Source organism: Tachyglossus aculeatus, chromosome 1, assembly GCF_015852505.1.
Source record: "Tachyglossus aculeatus isolate mTacAcu1 chromosome 1, mTacAcu1.pri, whole genome shotgun sequence".
Lineage (NCBI taxonomy): Eukaryota > Metazoa > Chordata > Mammalia > Monotremata > Tachyglossidae > Tachyglossus > Tachyglossus aculeatus.
In genome coordinates, this window is record NC_052066.1 from 108638567 (window position 1) to 108661554 (window position 22988).

The 22988-nt window shown below is 45.7% G+C and overlaps 1 protein-coding gene across 1 annotated transcript in view; it reads right to left on the bottom strand.

Moving 5' to 3' along the window:
- Positions 1-339: 339 nt before the first annotated feature.
- NAPB (NSF attachment protein beta) overlaps positions 340-22988 on the bottom strand; it is a 44413-nt gene continuing 21764 nt past the window's right edge. Inside the window, exons 3-11 of the mRNA XM_038757674.1 lie at positions 22653-22769; positions 21745-21791; positions 21538-21615; positions 16853-16908; positions 16566-16650; positions 15936-16040; positions 15508-15576; positions 14873-14923; positions 340-3946 (exon numbers count right to left, since the gene is read on the bottom strand). Coding sequence (XP_038613602.1) covers positions 3836-3946; positions 14873-14923; positions 15508-15576; positions 15936-16040; positions 16566-16650; positions 16853-16908; positions 21538-21615; positions 21745-21791; positions 22653-22769 — 719 coding nt within the window. The 3' untranslated portion in view covers positions 340-3835. The remainder of the gene's footprint in view (positions 3947-14872; positions 14924-15507; positions 15577-15935; positions 16041-16565; positions 16651-16852; positions 16909-21537; positions 21616-21744; positions 21792-22652; positions 22770-22988) is intronic.

The window sequence follows — 22988 nt, forward strand, 5'->3', positions numbered from 1 at the left end:
GGAGGGCCAATTTTAGTCTCTGTTTAGTATTAGCCAGCTAAGCAGCTCCAGTTGCACAAAGCAAAAGCTTTTCCTCAGCCAAGGCTGTCCTTCAACCCTTGGTGCTGGGTAAGAGTTGGTAAAGACCCAAGATGGTGGCCATCATCATCATCAATCGTATTTATTGAGCGCTTACTATGTGCAGAGCACATAGCTGTACATCAATCAGTGGTATTTACTGAGCCCTTACTGTCAAAAGAACACTGTACTAAGTGACTCAATTAAATGTTTAATGGTAGCATCCCATTACCCTCTTACACCTGGAAGCCAGTTGCTCTATGTAAATGACCACATCACAACGAATTGTCACTTTCACTTTATTACTGTACAGATTCCCACTAAACAGTTTCCATTCCTGACAAGGCAAATTTCTTATTAAATAGTATCATAGTAGAGGGTTCAGGCCTAGGAAGGAAACAACCACTAAGTGCGACAGCTCCAGTGCTCTAACAGGTACACTCGGCTCTGGCCACATTTTAGCCCATGGGTGGATTCTAGAAGAGGGGAGGGCATGCTCCATTAGCCTACTGTACAAAAGTCACAAAGGTTTTGCATTTAGACATATGTGTACAACGGCAAAGAAGGAACAGGACTCATCACAAAAGCTAGTACCTATAGTTCAGTTACACTGACACATCAAAGTTCATTTATGCATATCACAACTGTGCAAAAATACTGTTTTCAGATTATTGGATAAATAAAAAAGTAAACACCCAAAGTCAGACCAATTGTAAAAACACTTTCACAAAAGCACTGCTTTTCAAAAAAACAAGAAATGTTACTCCTCAACTTCAAATGATCAAACATAAGATTTCTCAAGTTTATTTAAAATTTTATTGTACTGTTAAACTAAAACATAGTTACACTGAAAAGAACGCTATCTGCATCTGGTAAACCTAACTCCTTCCCTTACTCCCTTTTTTATTGGGATAGTAGCCAGATTTCTTTTACACTGTAGTCTGGCTATTTGGGATTAATACAAACACTTCCTCTCTGGTTATTCTGGGTCAGACACAGAACTCTTATCATTTGTTCTGACACAGGGAACTCCAGTTGATTGCAGTCAGCCACCTGCCAGGAGCAGATCAAAAAGCAGGTATTGCTCAACACCAGAAATACTAGCCTTTACAAATTCAAAGTACAAATGAAAAAGGCAGCAGCAGCTCCTCTGTTCACTGCCGGTGAACAACACAACCTTGGGACCTTGAAGGAAGACAGCAGAGCTACTTAATGACAACCTACTAGTAATGGTCCCTGGCCTCTGGTACTTGAAAACGGTAGGGGCTGGTCCCCATTTCTTCCCTGGGCTTCAAGAGGACAGGAGATCCAATCCCTCCAGGAACTTCATCACGGGTGAGTGAAGAGAGTCTAGAGCCTGTCTGGCTACTGTTCAAAAGCCTGTAAATCCCAGCAGAATCCTTAACCCATGGCAATGCCAGCTGAAACATCTGAAAAGTATGTCTGGATATACTACTACTACTACTAATAGTAGTATGATGAGGATGATATTAAGTGCTTACTATGTGCCAGGCACTGAGGCAGACTCCAGATATTCAGGGTGGGTGCTCTGGGCTTAAAGCTAATGAAACTGTTCCTGGCTGAGCACTAAGCCAGAATCTGTCCTTTTTTCTAGGATTAGAATTTGGCTGTGACCCAGTCTGATAAAGCAGAAAGAATTGGGCTTTTCAACCATTCTTTGTTGAGTTGGAACTGTTTTCCAAGCCCCATGAGGGGCTGGTTCCCTGTGGAACATGGCTACGTGCTTCTTTAGGAGGGTTTGATTTAATTGTGTCTCAAACCTGACATGTGAAGTACCCACTGGCACTTCACTGCTAACCTGAGAAAACACAGAAGGGACACAACTAAACTGGAGCTTCCTTAGGCATGCCCGAGGAACGTGGTGGCCAGAAGCAGACAGACTTGGGTCTCCTGGAGATTTTAGTGGGGTTCACCTCCCCTGAAACATATAACAGCTCTATGATGGCTAAAATTTCACCTTCAAACTACCATGCACTTGGTTTTAAAGGTCATTAGATAAGCAACTTTCAGTTCTGTATTTCAACTTTACAGTTTAATTTCAGGGTCAAAAAACTCAATCTGATCTTATTTCTGCTTCTCAACATCTTTGGGATAAACATTCTGCTCTGCCCTTCTAGTCAAGTTTCCCTGAGATACAGACCCCCGCCCTCCCTATCTAGGTGTCAGAACAAAAGGGTTGAACTGGATCAAGAATGCCTCCAACTGGCACTGAATGGAAAAACGTCCACGTAAGGGGGAAGGGCAAGTGCTCTAATGCTTATTTTGTAACCAGAAGGCTAAGACCCTGCCAAGTAAAGAGACAGGATAAATATCCAGTGTGCATTAAAAAAAAAGACATTCTTTCCCAACTTGTGTGGCCATATTTTGGTCTCCCCTGAGGTTTCCCTAAAGGTAAGTTCATTTTTCTAGGGTTACACGCTATTTCAATTGAAGGAATACAGTCATCAGATCCCATTACATCATGAAAAATGGAACGCTGCTAAACTAAACTTGAATTGGCTAAAGAGGCCAATATTATTTACCTCCATAATGGCTTCTGCCCTTCAACCTCACAAAGCCCAGGTCTTTAATGAACACCAGCATGGATGGCGCTAGCCTCTTTCCAGTTTGAAAGCAGCTCAGAGATCAAAGAGAAAAACATTCTGAACAACGTGTTTCAATCTCTGCTACTCACACCTACTGCTAGGAATGTTTATGGATTTGGTAACTGAATATAAGAAATATTGCTAAATTGGCTTCAACTGACAAATGTTTAGTAGCCTCCTAATGAGCTTTCCTTGAAGTCCTCAACAAACATCTGTTTACATGATGCACTAATCAACAAATCCATTCTTCTCTAACTCCAAGCCAGACAAAATAGACAACCCCCATCCCAACTCACCTGAACTAAACCTGGGTCCAGGTGAACCAGAAAGGGAAAATTAAAAAAAGGCTGCACGTTAAAACCTCTTTAAATTTGGAGAGGGAAGTGATTTCTGACACAAATTAAGTGGGAAAATCTCTACAAGAAAAGAATCTGCATTTCAACATCTTCTACATGATTAAATTCTAAATCAACAGAAGATGAGATGCTAATCTTGTAGGAAAACCTGGATGGGTGTCCATTCATTTAAAGAAGTTATGCTGCTTCAGGATGCTATTAGTCTCTATGCATGTCCACTGGGTACATAAAAATTAAAGAATAGGAACAGCTCACCCTCATCTTTACGATAGTTCCGTAAAAACTGAAAGCCAAATTCATTTCTTGGTGCAGTGCATAGTACCAGGTGCTTGGGGAAGTACAGAATAACGCAGTTGTCTAAGCTCGTTCTTGGCCCATTAAAAACCTTCATTAAAATATAATTTCAAAAGTGTTTTAGAGTAGCCCAAAATGCTAATGTGCCACTATTTTATGCCAAAGATATCCAAAAAACTGAGTCAGGTGTCAAAGCCCTCCATTCAGTTGATAAGCAGCAGCCAAAAATTTAACTTGGATCATTTACTTTCCCGAGAATAAAACAACACATTTATTGCAGCGATCTTGGAAATTTGACAAATGGGTGTTACTGTCAAATCGCATACAAATGACATTTTGAGTTTTTTGTTTTCACCCAGGTTACAACAACACAGACAGATATTAAACAATACACAAATCATTTGGTTCATAAGCAACAAAACACAGCCATTCATCAGGAACCTGTAATAGCCCTTGGCTGTCAACACAAAACAGAAGAGGAGGGATAGTGAGACTGCACATGCCACAGGGTTCACAGATAATTCACTTCAGGTCCCCCTCGACTTCCCCTTCTTCCTGAATTGACTTTTTGATGCGAAGCAACATAGTGGTGAGCCACTGGTCTAGGCGAGATATTGAATCAAATTCTTTAACCTACGATGAGAGTAGATGAATGAGAGTCAATCTCATGAACATGAATACAAAATGGCAGCTCTATGAACCATTCATTGCATAACCCGGGGATCATGTCTGCACAGATGGGGTATATTCCTTGAAAGCAATTTTGCTGCGGAAAATCCTGTTTGGGTCAGATGTTGCTGGGAGACAACCCGAGGATTGTTGAAGACTGCACGATGAAGGCAGGGTGGTGTTCTATCAATCTTGATCATACTGAGTGCCTACTTCATGCAGAGCACTGTAGGAAGTGCTCGGGAAAGTACGGTAGAGTTAGAGGACACGATCCTTGCTGTCAAGGAGTTTACAGTTTAGCTCCATAGTCTCAGGTCAGCAATCTCAGTAACCCTGCCCAACTGATGACGAGCTTGAGATCTCCCACCTCTCAAAATCTACTCCCACTCGCCAGCTCCCATCCTCTTCAACTCTCTCATCTTTCCCTGTGGTATTTCAAGAGGAGATCTACATCCTCTCAAAATCTACCCTCTCCACCTGTACCTCCGACCCTATCCCTGGCTCCCTCCCTTCTTTCCTCCCTGACTGCCATCTTCAACTGTTCACTCTCCAATGGCTTTTTCCCCACTGTTTCCAAACATGCTCATTCATTCATTCAATTGTATTTATTGAGTGTTTACTGCCTGCAAAGTACTAAGCATCTGGGAGAGTACAAAAAAAAAAAATCAGACATTCCCTGCCCACAATGAGGTCATGTTTCCCATAGCCTAAAAAAGCCCCTCCTTGGACCCCAAGGCTCCCTCCAGTTATCACCTCATCTCCCTTCTACCTTTCCTCTCTGAACTCCTTGAGTGAGTTACTCCCTCCACCTCCACTTAATCCCTCCACCTCTTCTCAACCACTTCTCTCCTTGAGGCCCTCCAATCTGGCTTCCTTCCCCTGGCCTTCACCAAAACTGCCCTCTCACCAATGATCTCTTTGCCAAATTCAACGGACTCTACTCCATTCTAACCCTCCTTGACCTTTCAGCTGCATTTGACACCGTCAACACCCCCTTCTCCTGGAAACATTTGCCAACCTCGGCTTCACTGACACTGCCCTCTCTTGGATCTCCTCATCTCTCTGGCTGTTCATTCTCAGTCTCTTTCGTGGGCTCCTCCTCTGCCTCCCACCCAAATGTGGAAGTCTCCCAAGGCTCAGTTCTGGGTCCCCTTCTGTTCTCCATCTACAGCCACTCAGAGAGAGAGCTCATTCACTCCCATAGCTTCAACTGCCATCTTCATGTGGATGATCAACTCTCCAATTCTGACATCTCTCCTTACCTGCAAGATATTTCTACTCTGATGTCCCACTGACACCTCAAACTTAACATGTCCAACATAGAACTCCTCATCTTCCCACCCAAATCCTGTCTTTCCCATCACTGTAGACAGCTCCATCATCCTTCCTGTTTTACAAGCCCGTAACTTGGTGTTTCCTTAACTCATCTTTCTCATTCAAGCCATACATTCAATCTGTCACCAAATCCTGTTGGTTCAACCTTCAAAACACCGCTAAAATCTGCCCTTTTTTCTCCATCCAAATTGCTAACAATGTAAATCCAAGCACTTATCCTATCCCATCTTGATTACTGCATCAGCCTCCTCGCTGACCTCCCAGGTCTTCCCACATTCCAGTCTGCTGCCTGGATCATTTTTCTATAAACCCCTCCAGTCCATATTTTCCCACTCTTCAAAAATCTCCAGTTGCTGCCCAACCACCTCTGCATCAAACAGAAACTCCTTACCATTGGCTGTAAAGCATTCAATCACCTTGTCCCGTCTAACTTTACATCCCTGATTTCCTACTACAACCCAGTCTACAACATGTCGCTCCTCTAAGTATCACCTACTCACTGTAACTTGATCTTGGATATCTTGCCACAGACTCCTCAGTTTTGTCAGGCCTCTGGCCTGAAAATTTCCTCTCCCTTCATATCTGACAGATGATCACTTTCCCCATCTTCAAACTGTATTAAAAGTGCAACTCCTCCAAGATGCCTTCCCTAAGCCCTCATTTCCTCTTCTCCCACTTCCTTCTGTGTCATCTTTGCACCCTCTATTTACCCCTCTCTCAGCCCCACAGCACTTATGTATGTATCTGTAATTTATTTATATTAATGTCTGTCTCCCTCTCTAGACTGTAAGCTTCTTTTGGGCAGGTAATATTTCTACCAGCTATTTTTTATTGTACTCTCTCAAGCGATTAGTACAGTGCTCTGCAAAGAGTAAGCACTCAATAAATACAAGGTATGAGTATACCCTGTTTCTCCTCACCCCTGGCATCCAAGTGGCCCAAGACACTGTCCAGATTCCAGTGTCCAGGCAGGCAGCACAGCATTACAAGTACCCTCGGGAAGTAGCTGTCAATTATGCATTTCTGGGCCAATCAGGAGGCATACTGGCAACCCAATGTTGCAGATGCCATGTCTACAGGGTCTCATTAGTGTGGCTAAGTGGAAAGAGCATGGGCTTGAGAGTCAGAGGTCATGGGTTCAAATCCCAGTTCTGCCGCTGTCAGCTGTGTGACTTTGGGCAAGTCACTTAACTTCTTTGTGCCTCAGTTACCTTATCTGCAAAATGGGGATCAAGATTGTGAGCCCCAAATGGGACAACCTGATCACCTTGTATCCTCTCCAGCGCTTAGAACAGTGCTTTGCACATAGTAAGTGCTTAACAAATACTAAAATTTTTATTATTATTATCACTGTGCAACCTTTCCATAATTAACTGGGACAAAGAGGAATCCTATCAAATCCCCCAGTTTTAACTGGCCAACAAGTCAGATTACATTAGGGCTGTTCTCTGGAAGCTGCCATTAGATCTGCTCTGGAAGACTCGGCTATTGTCTGTGGAAGGTTAACTTGCTGACTTTCTAAAAGCCAAGCTAATTGGGAGCAGAATGATGTCCCAACCCAACCTGGTGTCTGGTTCTGATCTCCCAACCTCCTGTCTCTCCCCACTTCAGTGTACACTTCACTCTGCTGCCCGGATTATCCTTCTACAGAAACACTCTGGGCTTCTCACCCCCTTCCTTAAAAATCTCCAGTGGTTGCCTATCAACCTTCATATGAAGCAAAGACTCCTCACTACTGGCTTCAAAGCTCTTCATCACCTTGCCCCCTCCTACCTCACCTCCCTTCCTTCTACAGCCCAGCTCGCAAACTCCGCTCCTCTGCCGCTAACCTCCTCACTGTGCCTCATTCTTGCTTGTTCCGCCGTCGACCCTGGCCCACATCCTACCTCCGGCCTGGAATGCCCTCCCTCCTCACATCCACCAAACTAGCTCACTTCCCCCCTTCAAAGCCCTACTGAAAGCTCACCCCTCCAGGAGGCCTTCCCAGGCTGGGCTCTCCTTTTTGTCCGCTCCTCTTCCCCTATCGCCCTGACTCCCTCCCTCTGCTCTAACCCCCTCCTCGCCCCCCAGAACTTGTGTATATATGTACATATTAATTATTCTATTTTATTAATGATGTGCATATAGCTATGATTCTATTTATTTATATTGATAGTAATCATGTCTGTCTACTTGTTTTGTTGTCTGTCTCCCCCCTTCTAGACTGTGAGCCTGTTGGGTAGGGATTGTCTCTTTTGCCAAACTGTACTTTCCAAGCGCTTAGAACAGTGCTCTGCACACAGTAAGTACTCAATAAATACGATTGACTGAATGAATGAATGAATGAACACCAATTGCTGACAGGATGGGACAGAAGAAAACATGACTGTTCTCCAGCTGACTCCTTTCAGTTATCTCCTTAACAAGCACGCACAAGAGGGAGAACTATTTTACTGAGTGGAGCAATGGGTAGCATAAAGGGGGAATACGCAGAGGAGACAAAGGGGAGAAAACATACCACAAAATGTGTTTTTGCTAAGAACTGAGTCACCCTTGTAAATAATAATAATAATAACAAAAGTAATTATTAAGTGATTTCTATGAAGCAAGCACTGTGTTAGGCGCTGGGGTAGATAATAAACTACCAGATCGGACCCAGTCCCTTGTCCCATATGGGGCTCACAGTTTAAGAGAGAGGGAGAACAAGGATGATAATAATAATAATAATAATAATAGCATTTATTAAGCGCTTACTTTGTGCAAAGCACTGTTCTAAGCACTGGGGAGGTTACAAGGTGATCAGGTTGTCCCACCAGGGGCTCACGGTCTTAATCCCCACTTGACAGATAAGGTAACTGAGGCCCAGAGAAGTTAAGTGACCTGCCCAAAGTCACACAGCTGACAATTGGCAGAGCCGGGATTTGAACCCATGACCTCTGACTCCAAAGCCCGTGCTCTTTCCATTGAGCCACGCTGGATATAAAAGGGATATTATATCCATTTTATAGGTGAGGAAACTGAAGCACAGATAAGGTAAATGATTATCCACACAGGGTAATCACACAGCAGGGACAAGGCTGATACTATCAATTAATAAATGATACTTACTGAACACTTACTGTGTGCAGAGCCCTTTACTAAGTGCATGGGAGAGAGTATAATAGAGTGGGTAGCCTTGTTCTCTGCCCACATGGACCTTATAGTCCATGTCTCCTGACTCCCAGTTCTGTGCTCTTTCCATCAGACCACACTGCCTCCCTTACTGTTCCAAAGTCAACATACAACCCAATTAAAATTCATCCCTTTATCTTTTCATAAATTCATGGTTATTCATTTAATCATATTTATTGAGCGCTTATTGTGTCCAAAGCACTGTACTAAATGCTTGGGAGAGTAGAATATATCAACGAACAGTTACACTCCTGCCCACAACACGCTCACAGTCTACAGGGTGAGACAGAGAGATAAATAAATAAATAAATAAATTACAAATATATACAGATATAACCGTGTGCACTGTGAGGATGGGAGGGAGGATGAATGCAGGAGTGGCGCAGAAGAGTGTGGGAGAATAGGAGAGGAGGGCTTAGTCAGGGAAGGCTTCTTGGAGGAGATGTGCCTTCAATTCAGCGCTTAGAACAGTGCTTGACACATAGTAAGTGCTTAACAAATACCATAAAAAAAAATAAAGTATTGAAGTGGCATTGCCATAGCATGTTGTTGACTACCCTCTGTGATGCCATCACCTACTTATATCATTGCTACTGTGTTATTGCTTCTGCATTTCAATGGTTAACCTCTCGCTGTGCTGTCATTTACCTTGCTGACCTCACCATGAACTATCAATTCCCTTGCTCCCAACTGCCATTCCCAATCCTCACCTTCCCCTTGCCCACCCAGCTTTTTCCCTCCCTTCCCCCCCCCACCACCCCTCCCCCTCAACCCCTACCCAGGATCCCTCTGTACCAGAGCCAAACCTCAACTCCTCCCTCCCAGCCCCCTCCCTCCCCTCCTCCACACCATCCCAGTTCTCCTTTCTCATCGCCACCCCTCTTCCCACTCTCCCCGCCTAGGCCCCCGCCAACTCATCCCAATGCAAACCCTCCCCACCCCTCTCACCCTTCCCCCTCCCTCCACAGCTGCTGCTACGTGTGGCCTCTGGAACCCCCTCTCCGTTATAGGTAAGCTTCCTTTCATCAGGCTGAAAACAGCTGCAGTAGTCCGAAGACCACGACCTTCCCGGGACAGCCCCAGGATCCGGAAATCTCCCTCAACGTGGAGGGTCCCTTGGACGTGAGAGACAGGGCGGGCTTCTTAAACCCCCGCTTTGTCCACATCATCCCCCTGGCCTGGAATGCCCTCCCTCCACACATCCGCCAAGCTAGCTCTCTTCCTCCCTTCAAAGCCGTACTGAGAGCTCAGCTCCTCCAGGAAGCCTTCCCACACTGAGCCCCCTCCTTCCTCCACCCCTCGTCCCCCTCCCCATCCCCCCCACCTTACCTCCTTCCCCTCCTCAAAGCACCTGTATATATGTATATATGCTTGTACGTATTTATTACTCTATTTTATTTGTGCAAATTTATTCTATTTATTTTATTTTGTTAAGTTCTCTGTCTCCCCCTTCTAGACTGTGAGCCCGCTATTGGGTAGGGACCGTCTCTATATGTTGCCAACTTGTACTTCCTAAGCGCTTACTACAGTTCTCTGCACACAGTAAGCGCTCAATAAATACAATTGAATGAATGAACCCTGGACCTATTCCTTTCCAGCTCTCTACTCCTCCTCGCCCTAACTGAAACATGGCTGTCTCCGGACGATACGGTCTCTTCTGCTGCTCTCTCCAGTGGAAGCCTCTTCTTCTCCCACTCCCCCAGACTCACCAGAAAAGGAGATGTCAGTTTCCTTCTCGCCCCACAATGTCGCTTTCGCACAATCCCTCCTCCCCCTTCCCTTTCCTTCCTTTCCTTTGAAGCCCACACTATTCGCTTCTACCACCCCCTCCAGATTCTTGTAGCCGTCATCTACCGCCCCCCCCGGCCACACCAACTTCTTTAACGATTATGACCCCTTCCTCACCTTCCTTCTCTCCTTTTCCATGCCCACTCTGATCCTCGGAGACTTCAACATCCACATGGATATCCCTGGTGACTCCTCTGCTGCCCTCCTTCTGTCTCTCCTTGATGCTGCCAACCTCTTGCTCCACCCCACCTCGCCCACTCACCAAATTGGCCACACCCTTGACCTCATCATCTCCTACTGCTGCACTATCTCCACCCTCACCAACTCTGAAATCCCTCTCTCTGATCATAACCTTCTCACCTGCCTCCTCACTCACTTTCCTTTCCCCTGTAAATCCATATTACTATCTCAGAGACCTCCGCTCTCTCAACCCCATCCATCTTTCTGAACACCTCACACCCGACCTCGCCTCCCTTTCCTCTCTACCCAATCTTGATGATCAGATTACTGCTCTCAACTCTACCGTCCCTACTCAGCTCGACTCCCTCACTCCCCTTTCCCTTTGCCGCTCTCGTACCACTAACCCACAGCCCTAGATCACAGCCACTGTCCACCTTCTTTGCTCTTATGCTAGAGATGCTGAATGCTGCTGGCGAAAGTCTAAACACCATGCCAACCTCGTTCACTTCAAGTTTATCCTTTCCTGCCTTAACTCTGCCCTCTCCTCTGCCAGACAAAACTATTTCTCCTCCCTTATTGACACCCATGCCCATCATCCCCGTCAGCTCTTTCGTACATTTAACTCCCTTCTCAGGCCCCCTGTTCCTCCCCCTCCTCCTTCCCTCACCCCCAACGATCTGGCCTCCTACTTCATTAATAAAATTAAATCCATCAGGTCTGACCTCCCCAAAGTCACTCCTCCTCCTTCTCCAAACCCCTGGCTCTCAACCTTCTCCGCTACTCTCCCATCCTTCCCAGCATTAATCTCAGATGAGATCTCCTCCCTCCTCTCAAGTGCTACTCTGGCCACCTGTGCTTCTGACCCCATTCCCTCTCATCTTATGAAATCTCTCGCTCCGTCCCTCCTCAACTTCCATCTTCAACTGCTCACTCTCCACCGGTTCCTTCCCCTCTGCCTTCAAACATGCCCATGTCTCTCCCATTCTAAAAAAAACCCTCTCTTGACCCCACCTCACCTTCTAGTTATCACCCCATATCCCTCCTACCATTCCTTTCCAAACTCCTAGAACGAGTTGTCTACATGCGCTGCCTTGAATTCCTCAACACCAACTCTCTCCTCGATCCCCTCCAGTCTGGCTTCCGTCCCCTATATTCCACTGAAACTGCCCTCTCAAAGGTCATCAATGACCTCCTGCTTGCCAAATCCAATGGCTCCTACTCTATCCTAATCCTCCTCGACTTCTCAGCTGCCTTCAACACTGTGGATCACCCCCTTCTCCTCAACACACTATCCAACCTTGGCTTCACAGACTCTGTCCTCTCCTGGTTCTCCTCTTATCTCTCCGGCCGTTCATTCTCAGTCTCTTTTGCAAGCTCCTCCTCCCCCACCCATCCCCTTACTGTAGGGGTTCCTCAAGGGTCAGTTCTTGGTCCCCTTCTGTTCTCTATCTACACTCACTTGCTTGGTGAACTCATTCGCTCCCACGGCTTCAACTATCATCACTACACTGATGACACCCAAATCTACATCTCTGCCCCTGCTCTCTCTCCCTCCCTTCCGGCTCGAGTCTCCTCCTGCCTTCAAGACATCTCCATTTGGATGTCTGCCTCCCATCTAAACCTCAGTATGTCCAAGACTGAACTCCTAATCTTCCCTCCCAAACCCTGCCCTCTCCCTGACTTTCCCATCACTGTGAAACGGCACTACCATCCTTCCCGTCTCACAAGCCCGCAACCTTGGTGTCATCGTCAACTCCGCTGTCTCGTTCACCCCTCACATCCAATCCGTCACCAAAACCTGCCGGTCGCACCTCCGCAACATCGCCAAGATACGCCCTTTCCTCTCCATCCAAACTGCTACCCTGCTGGTTCAATCTCTCATCGTATCCCGACTGGATTACTGCATCAGCTTCCTCTCTGATCTCCCATCCTCCTGTCTCTCCCCACTTCAATCTGCTCATGCTGTTCAACCTGCTGCCCAAATCATCTTTGTGCAGAAATGCTCTGGGCATGTTACTCCCCTCCTCAAAAATCTCCAATAGCTACCAATCAACCTATGCATCAGGCAAAAACTCCTCACTCTCGGCTTCAAGGCTCTCCATCACCTCGCCCCCTCCTACCTCACCTCCTTCTCTCCTTCTCCAGCCCAGCCTGCTCCCTCCGCTCCTCTGCCGCTAACCTCCTCACCGAGTACTTGTACATATTTACTATTCTATTTATTTTATTTTGTTAATATGTTTCGTTTTGTTGTCTGTCTCCCCCTTCTAGACTGTGAGCCCGCTGTTGGGTAGGGACCGTCTCTATATGCTGCCAACTTGTACTTCCCAAACGCTTAGTACAGTGCTCTGCACACAGTAAGCGCTCAATAAACAGTACTGAATGAATGAATGAATGACGAGGGAGGGCGTTCCAGGCCAGAGGTAGGATGTGGGCGGGGGGTCAGCGGTGAGATCAAGGTACAGTGAGAAGGTTAGCATTAGAGGAGTCACTGCCCTGCAGGGGGAGCCCAGGCCCCGAGGGGTTGCAGGGACAGAGAGGCCTCGAGGGGTTGCAGGGAGAAGGGAGGGAAGGGGAATCTTGGGATGCCTCCTCTCTGATCTCCCATCCTTCTGTCTCTTCCTGCTTCAGTCTATACTTCACTCTGCTGCCCGGATTATCTTTGTACAGAAACACTCTGGGCATGTCACTCCTCTCCTCAAAAATTTCCAGTGGTTGCTTGTCAACCTATGAATCAAGCAAAAACTCCTCACTCTCAGCTTCAAAGCTCTCCATCATCTTGCCCCCTCCTACCTCACCTCCCTTCCTTCTACAGCCCAGCCCGCACCCTCCACTCCTCTGCCACTAACCTCCTCACTGTGCCTTGTTCTCGCCTGTCCCGCCGTCAACCCCTTGCCGTCCCCTGGCCCGGAATGCCCTCCCTCCACACATCGGCCAAACTAGCTCTCTTCCTCCCTTCAAAGCCCTATTGAGAGCTCACCTCCTCTAGGAGGCCTTCCCAGACGGAGCCCCCTTTTCCCCCTCCTCCACATCCCCCTCCTCTGCCCTACCTCCTTCCTCTCCCCTACCTCCTTCCTCTCCCCACAGCATTTGTATATATTTGTACAGATTTATTACTCTATTACTATTCTATTTATTTTGTTAATGATGTGCATATAGCTATAATTCTATTTACTCTGACAATTCTGACACCTATCTACATGTTTTGTTTTGTTGTCTGTCTCCCCCTTCTAGACTGTGAGCCCGTTGTTCGGTAGGGACCGTCTCTATATGTTGTTGACTTGTACTTCCCAAGCGCTTAGTACAGTGCTCTGCACACAGTAAGCGCTCAATAAATACAACTGAATTGAATGAGTGATGCTCACACCTTCAGCCATCTAACCTCACCCTGCTGGGGAACAGAGAAGGGAAAAGCGATCGTTTCACTCCCTCTTCTCCCCACACCCTGAGTTGAAGACCCCAATGGGGAACCATCACAGATCCCCACCCTCTCCTGGCCTCCCCTATCACCTGTCTCCTGTCTCTATAGAACTTTTTTTCAATAGAATTTTTTAAACTGAACCAAGGTCACACATATCGCAGGGGAACTCGGGTCCTCTGACTCCCAGACTCAGGCTCTTTCCACTAGGCCACACTGCTTCTCTGATGCTCACTTCCCTGTACTTCTCCGCTTGAACAGTCTACCTACCTCCCTTTGTCTGGGTCTCCTTTATTTACAGGAGTCACAATAAGAGGCAGCTGGAAGCTCAGCTTGAATGGGCACTGGGAGAAAAGAGATGTAAGGTGGGTGGAGTCACGTGCCATAGATTTTAAACCAGAGAAAAATCAAAGAGGGACTGAAGACCCTGTTGGTTCTCTGATAGTTTCTGGCCTTAGTGTTCCCACCCCTCCTTTCTTAGTACTTTGGAAAGCAGGAACAAAGGAAGTGGAGGAGAAAGGAGATAGGAAATGAAGTGGCCTTGGCAGCTAGGGAATTTGAGGGCAATTGCTTAAGTTTAGACTGCTCTTTCAAGGGTTGACTTTTTTGTTGTTGCTGTTGTTTCATTTTTGTGCTTTAAGGGGCGATAAGTGTTCTAAAATCCTTGGCTTGGATTCAGAGAAATTCTGAGCACATAGGTCAAAGGAATTCACAACAACTACCAGGACAAAAAAATTAAATCTAAAACAGAAGCTACACTGTATTACAATTTGGGACATATGCAATAACAGCCAGCCAAACAGTAATAACACTGAGTTATGCTATTTCTGAAATCTATTTAAAGGGTGAGAAGAATCTCTCTGAACAAGACATTTGCTTACAACAGGAGAGATGCATATTGTTGGTGTTACTGTTCACTAACATTTCTGTAATCAAAAAACAGGGGGAATAATAGATTCAGCAACTCCCACTCTGAAGCACCTGCTACAGATGCAGAAGTATAAAATAAAAGAACTACTTACAGCTTCTGTGTAAGCTTCACTGTTCTGCTCCTCATGAGCTTCCAGCAATTTCTGACAACATAAAAATATAGACATCAGAACAGCAGCCTAAAACTCCTCAGTGTCTCCTCAGTGCATCATAAGGTGATAAACTCTCAAATTATTATTATGATGATTATTACAGTATTTGTTAAGCACTTAGTATGAGTCAAGCACTTTTCCAAGCCCTAAGGTAGATTCAAGTTAATCTGGTCAGACGCAGTCCCTGCTCCACATGGAGCTCACAGTCTAAGTAGAAATTGCCAAGTAATACGGGAAAATGGTGGAAATGGAATAGATGAAAAACACATTCTTCTGTTTTTCTGTCAACATTCCTATAAGTGTGAGAAAATTAGCTTTCAGTAGTTTTTTCTAAATACAGTGCACTTATGTCCCACTCAGCTAGCTTCAGGCTTCTAAAAGTTTTACTGACACATGTCTGTTTGAGAATCATTTTCCATCTGAGGTCAAAATTAAATGAAAATGAAGAACACAGAAGCTGTAACCTGCCCCTAACCTGATGTCACACCCTCAGACCCAGTGCCTCAGAGTCCTGGAACCACCAGGCTGCACTGCAACAACAGCTACATTAGCTTTTTAACATCAATTTTACTTACTTTCAATAATTTGCATTCCCTTGAATCCGTAAAGGCTGGAAACATTTCTTCATATTTTTCAAGAGCCAGCTGAAAATGAAAGGGCATCCTTAAATCAGTTTCCATGGTAATCCTGTTAAATTGTGAACCAGAGGTCAATTTACACTGTTTTATGTAACCATGTGTCTTCACTTGTACCAAAAACGGAACAGTAAAATGTCATTTAAAACCCACACCCTGGCATGTCAGGAGCTAATAGTGCATCTCGGCCATCTCTATTTCAGCCTAAAATAAAATACATTTGCAATCTAACTCCCTTCAGGAAATGGGAATATGGGGAGCACAGATGGAGTCCATGGATTCCCCAAAGCAGTCAGCAGTATATCCCTGCCTGTACATTGTAGAGACGGAGAAGCCAGATTCGGATTTCTGGCTTAGGGGCTACTTACTTTGGCATTCAATTCATCCACTATGAAGTGGCAGAGGGCTGCTTTGAAAAAGTAATCCTTTGCACTATACTTCAGCAGTGGATTATCCATGGTGTTTGTCCCAACCTAGATGTGAAGAGAACTGAGACTGTAAGCTCGGTGTGAGGAGGGAATGTGTCCGTTTATTGTTATTTTGTACTCTCCCAAGCACTCAGTACAGTGATCAGCACACAGTAAGCACTCAATAAATATGACTGAATGAACAGAGCAGCTTAGCAGAGATGTTTAGACACACTCATCTTGGCAAACAGTGCACATTAAAACATGCTCTAGGTGCTCCTTTCTATACATGACTACTTTAGGACTGTAAACTCCATGTGGGCAGCGAACATATCTACCAACTCTGCTGCACTGTACTCTCCCCAGCACTTAGTACAATGCTCTGCCCATAGTAAGCGCTCAATACCACAGAGTGATGGATTGATTTAGGACACTAAATTTATTCTGGCCCCAACAGAGGATAGGAACGGGCAGAACTGATGAAGCCCACTTTTACAACTGTACAGTCAATCTATGAATACAAGAGTGACCGTTTCAAGATAGTGGGAAACAGTAGGAACTAGAATTAGCAATTCTGGCAAATGCACTGACCTGCTCGTAGATTTCAATGGCTTTCTGGTACTGTTCTAGCTGGGCAGCGTATGCTGCCACCTTCAACAGACACTTGTTGGCTGAACTGGAATCAAGAGCTAGAGTTAAAATAAGTAACATTCTAATAGTAACCGAGGAAAATGAAAGGACTTCCTCTGCAATACTGTCATTTTATAGACCTCGCTGGTCAAATACTGCACCTCAAGAATCACAAAGCTTCAGGACAGAATAAAAAAAATACGTTGATCATCATGCTTTCGACTGATTACTCCACAGAGAAAACTTGCCTGTTGGATTCTTCTCCTTTGTAATAATCAGCTGACTGTTCATAATGTGCAATAGCCTGAAACCAAACCCAAAGTTTAGTCTCAAAACATCTTGCTCATGAAAATCTATTTTTCATTACAAAGTAGTTTTCAGAGAGTATTCTACATCCCATTGTTGATTTTCCCCCATTACCCAGGGGCATGGTATTCATTCTCTGGAAACCTCAGAAGTTAAGTATACGACTGACTGCTTTTTGGCCCTGTCCCTGCCCCTGCCTGAAGCGAATACGTATAGCCTCAGCCTGCTCTTCCTGGCATTTTGTGGCTCTCCTCCTTGCTCTGCAAACACCTCCCCTTCGTCTTCCCAAGCCCCCTGTTTTCTATCTAGTCTTGTAACATTTTTTCTTCCTGCAGCTGCAACATGACGGCTTCTGCTGCTTAGCCCCGCTGGAAGCTGGTGGTTCCCTAAACTGGGGCTGCACAGCAGTCGAGGAGGGAGACAGGGCTGGATCAGGGCACACCATGGGGCAGTGGCACAACAGCAGAAAAGAAGGGTGGGGGAACAGCAGGTGACCTTCTCTTTCACTCTCCTCTCCACCACTTTCCCTCCTCCCAGGCTGTCCCAGTCTTGCCTGCAGACTTTGCAGCCTTTAGAAGGTGGAGACTGCCAGATGTGAAAGGGCTGGAGGGGTGAAAGTGGCAGCGGGAGTGAAGTCCATTGCACTGGAGATGTAGGAAAGAAAAGCAATTTTCAAAACTAGATATAGAACAGAGGGGAAGCATGGGACCATGGGGAAGACAGGGTGGGAGAGATCAGAGTGAGGGAAGAGGAGGCCCAGAAAAGAGCCTGGGTAAGCAGTGTGGTCTAGTGGATAGTGTATGGGCCTGAGAGTCAGAAGGACATGGATTCTAAGCCTGGCTCTGCCACTTGTTGGCTGCATGACCTTGGACAAGTCTCTTAACTTCTCTGTACTTCTCTGTACTTCAGTTCCCTCATCTGTAAAATGTGGATTAATGATGTGAACCCCATGAACGACTGGCCCATGGACTGTATCCAACCTGATTATCTTGTATCTACCCGTGCTTAGAACAATGCCTGGCATATAGTAAGCGCTTAGCAAATACCAACTTCATTAACGGGTAGGAGGACTGGGCTAAGAACGTGGGGGTGAGGCTACTTTCCAGAATAATTTGCAAAACTGAAGATTTAATTAGTCACTTCAAGAGGAAATGAGTTTTCATCAGGCTGATATAGAAGCCTTTTCCCTATTTTATCATCAAATCCTTTCACACCATCTTGGTACTACCATGAAATAAAGAACACATAAATGCCTTTAAAAGTGTCCAAAAACTCTGCCTATACTGCCATGACAAACCTTACTTCAATTTTAGAAGAGCCTTTTTCAGATAAACACACCGTACCTCTTACAAAATAAGGCACTTTGCATAGGCTGAACATTGCATCAGTGACTCTTGTTGAAACAAAAGAATACAAAAAGTGGTTTAAATGGCCATTTGGTATATCATCATCATCATCAATCATATTTATTGAGGGCTTACTGTGTGCAAAGCACGGTACTAAGCACTTGGGAAGTACAAGTTGGCAACATATAGAGACAGTCCCTACTCAACAGTGGGCTCACAGTCTAAAAGGGGGAGACAGAGAACAAAACCAAACATACTAACAAAATAAAATAGAATAGATATGTACAAGTAAAATAAATAAATAGAGTAATAAATATGTACAAACATATATACATATATACAGGTGCTGTGGGGAAGGGAAGGAGGTAAGATGGGGGGATGGAGAGGGGGACGAGGGGAAGAGGAAGGAAGGGGCTCTGTCTGGGAAGGCCTACTGGAGGAGGTGAGCTCTCAGTAGGGCCTTGAAGGGAGGAAGAGAGCTAGCTTGGCGGGTGGGCAGAGGTAGGGCATTCCAGGCCCGGGGATGACGAGGGCCGGGGGTCGATGGCAGGACAGGTGAGAACGAGGTACGGTGAGGAGATTAGCAGCAGAGGAGCGGAGGGTGCGGGGTGGGGTGTAGAAGGAGAGAAGGGAGGAGAGGTAGGAGGGGGCGAGGTGATGGAGAGCCTTGAAGCCGAGGGTGAGGAGTTTCTGCCTGATGCACAGATGGATTGGTAGCCACTGGAGATTTTTGAGGAGGGGAGTAACATGCCCAGAGCGTTTCTGGACAAAGACAATCTGGGCAGCAGCATGAAGCATGGATTGAAGTGGGGAGAGACACGAGGATGGGAGATCAGAAAGAAGGCTGATGCAGTAGTCCAGATGGGATAGGATGAGAGCTTGAACGAGCAGGGTAGCGGTTTGGATGGAGAGGAAAGGGCGGATCTTGGAAATGTTGCGGAGCTGAGACCGGCAGGTTTTGGTGACGGCTTGGATATGAGGGGTGAATGAGAGAGCGGAGTCGAGGATGACACCAAGGTTGCGGGCTTGTGAGACAGGAAGGATGGTATTGGCGTCAACAGAGATGGGAAAGTCAGGGAGAGGGCAGGGTTTGGGAGGGAAGACAAGGAGTTCAGTCTTGGACATGTTGAGTTTTAGGTGGCGGGCAGACATCCAGATGGAGATGTCCTGAAGGCAGGAGGAGATGCAAGCCTGGAGAGAGGGGGAGAGAGCAGGGGCAGAGATGTAGATCTGGATGTCATCAGCGTAGAGATGACAGTTGAAGCCGTGGGAGCAAATGAGGTCACCAAGGGAGTGTGTGTAGATCGAGAACAGAAGGGGACCAAGCACTGAACCTTGGGGAACCCCCACAGTAAGGGGATGGGAGGGGGAGGAGGAGCCTGCAAAAGAGACTGAGAATGAACGACCGGAGAGATAAGAGGAGAACCAGGAGAGGACAGAGTCTGTGAAGCCAAGGTCAGATAGCGTGTTGAGGAGAAGGGGGTGGTCCACAGTGTTGAAGGCAGCTGAGAGGTCGAGGCGGATTAGGACAGAGTATGAGCCGTTGGATTTGGCAAGCAGGAGGTCATTGGTTACCTTTGAGAGGGCAGTTTCCATGGAATGTAGGGGACGGAAGCCAGACTGGAGGGAGTCGAGGAGAGTGAGGAGAGAAGTATATTTACTTCTATCAAAAATAACAATGAGGCTTTTCCACACTATCAGCACTAGGGAATTGGAGGAGAATGGGCACAGGAAACGAATCATCCAGAGAGCCCAATTCAGCTTCTGGAAACCAGGCAAGACTGAAATCCTGAACCCCTTCAGGAGCCTTGATTCTCCTGAAGAGGCTGGCAGTCCTCAGATGCCACTGAGATTTGGAGAGAAATTCAAAAGGGAACAGGAAAACACTGAAAAGTGCTCAGTGGATCCAGGATTTGGAGAGGGCTCAAAACATTGCCATGGGAGACCCAGGTAGACCTCAATTCTTCTTCCTGTTCTGGTGGTTTTGACCATTGGTAATTAAGTATTTACATGGAAATTGTTTCTTCCCCCTGATGTTTGCTCCCCACAGACTATACGCTCTTGGAGGGAAGGGATCCTGTCCAACTAATTTCTTTGCAAATTCCTAAGTACCTTGAAGCTCCAGGTCAGCTGTGTCTCCCATTCTCCCACAGATGTTGCCACTGGGGGAAGAGGGGTAGATGGGGAGAGGGGAGGAAAGGAAGAAGCTGCCAACATGGTCATTTAGGATCACTTCTGGCTACTTTGGTGCTGGACTACTTATGCACTTTAGTAGTTTGGGGCAACTGGCACACTGCAGAGACTGGACAATTTTAACAAAGTCGCTTCAGACTGATGGTATTACATGGGGAATGTGTCTATTTCTTGTTGTATTGTACTCTCCCATGCGCTTAGTACAGTGCTCCACACAGAGTAAGCACTCAAATACCACTGAATGAACTCTTCGTGAATGGGGGGAATGTAGAAGTCAAATGACGGCTAATCACTACAAAACCAATCATTAGAAAAGTTCCTATAGACTGTGTTATTTCATTAGGTGAAATGCAGACACAGATCTATAAAAGCTTCCCTGCACTCCTCCCGAGGGAAACAGATATCAGAAATTTTCAAGACAGCCCTTAAAGAGAGTGAGGAGAAAAACAATGGCACCCAGACAAACTGGTGAAAATGGCTCACTCGTATATCCAGGCTGGGAACTCTGCCTCACTTAAGTGGTATGAAGTGCATACCCTCTAGACTGTAAGCTCATTGTGGGCAGGGAATGTTTCTGTTCATTGTTAGACTGTACTCCCTCAAGTGCTTAGTACAGTGCTCTGCACACAGTAAGCCCTCAATAAATACGATTGAATGAATGAAAGTACATGACTGCTGCACTTTGGAAGATGGCTGTCGCCAAGCCAGAGACAAGCAGGAATAGAAACAAATCAGTCCAGAAAAAGGCAGTTACTGCCTAAAGCCAGCTTCTTCAACATTTAACATCAGATTTAATAAACCATCTCTGTGTTGACCTCACAAGAGAGATGAAAGGAGGGAAAGAAACCTCCATAAGATCTAACGGTAGGGAGAGGAAGAGTACAGTACTCTGCAAAAAGTAAGCACTCAATAAATACGACTGAATGACTGAATCTAATTGTAGGGGGAGGTGGCTAGTTGCTATCATGTCTCAATTTGAGATGGCTCCATATGCTAGGGAAAGGCTTTTTTTATTGTCTGGGAAGGCTCAAACTCACCATTGTTGATGAAATAGATTACACTTCGGCAAAGAACTGTAAGACGCCTACCTTTTCAATGTCTACCAGTTCAGTCTCGTATATCTCTGCAATGGTAATGTGATGTTTGGCAGCAATTGTAAATCTTCCCTGTGGAGGAAAATAGTAAAGAGAGGCACAGGTTTAACCATCCCTACCAAATCCGTTTAAGATCAAAGGAAAAGGGGAACCAGCTTACTATCTCCACCCCAACTCCAAGCAATCAATGCAGTTGCTTACCATGTCTGTGTAAATATCGATGGCTGCATTTAGGCAGTTAATAGCCTCTGAAGTGAAGCGTTTAAGAAAAACAATGAGAAATCCATTCAGTCAAACAAACTTAAAGCATTTTCTGCTAGGTTGTTACAAGAACTTCAATAAGGAAAAATTCTTGGGGGTGGAGGGAGGACAGGGAAAGATAGGGCAACATTCTGGCTTTGCCTCTCTTGGCCTCAGCTACTGGTATCCTTAAAAGTCAGACTTGGAGCATAAGGCACAATGTGTCATAATGACCAAAAAAGGGGGTGAGGTCACTGTGTCTCATATTCAACATCATCGATCCATTAGCATCAGTACACCATGTGATTCAAGCCTGGCAGACCCAGCATGATTGAAAGCATTTTCAGAAAGAGAGGTCAAAGTCAAAAGCCCTGTTTCTTTGAGCCAAATTCAGATGTGTTTTGAAGAAGCAGGAGATAGCGACAGACAATCCTAAGGAGCAGAAGGGGCAAGGAGTCACCCACCCTGACAAATATAAAGGACAAGAAAACAGACACAGAAAGGGAACTAGAAGGAAAGCCTCTCATGAACCTGCTTAGTACAGTGCTCTGCACACAGTAAGTGCTCAATAAGTACGATTGAATGAATGAATGAATGCTCATCCACTAAATTATGCAAAGGACGAGATAGCTCAGTGATCCTTTTTGGAATTAGTAGCTCACTTTATTCCAAGAGTGGCTATGGCTGTAGACCAGATACATATATTTCGGGTCTGTAAAGGGACTATATAGTGGGGGATGGAGCCACAGGCTTGAAACATGAAATGGTCAGTCCTGGCCACACTGAGCCTCTTCCTGCAAAATGGCTGTGGGAAACAATTCTGTGGTCAGGTGGGCACCTTTGAGTCCAAAGTATCTTGCGTGCCTTACCTTGTGGGTCAGCCTTTTTGTATGCATTCCCAGCATCCACAAAACTAGTTGCAGAATCATGCTTGCTCTGGAGCTGCATGTGGAGCTTTGCTGCCTGGCAAAATGCATTTCCTGCAGCTAAGAAAGAAAATAATGTTTAATTTTCACGGCTCCCTGTATGTGCATATATATATATATTCATACTCGCAAATCATATAGATGTATTATTATGGTATTAATTACGTACTTGCTGTGTTAAGCAATGTTCTAAGTGCTGGGGTAGAGACAAAATAATCAGGAATATATCCCAATGAATGCAGAATGATTAGTGTCATATGCTGCTACAAACAAAAACTG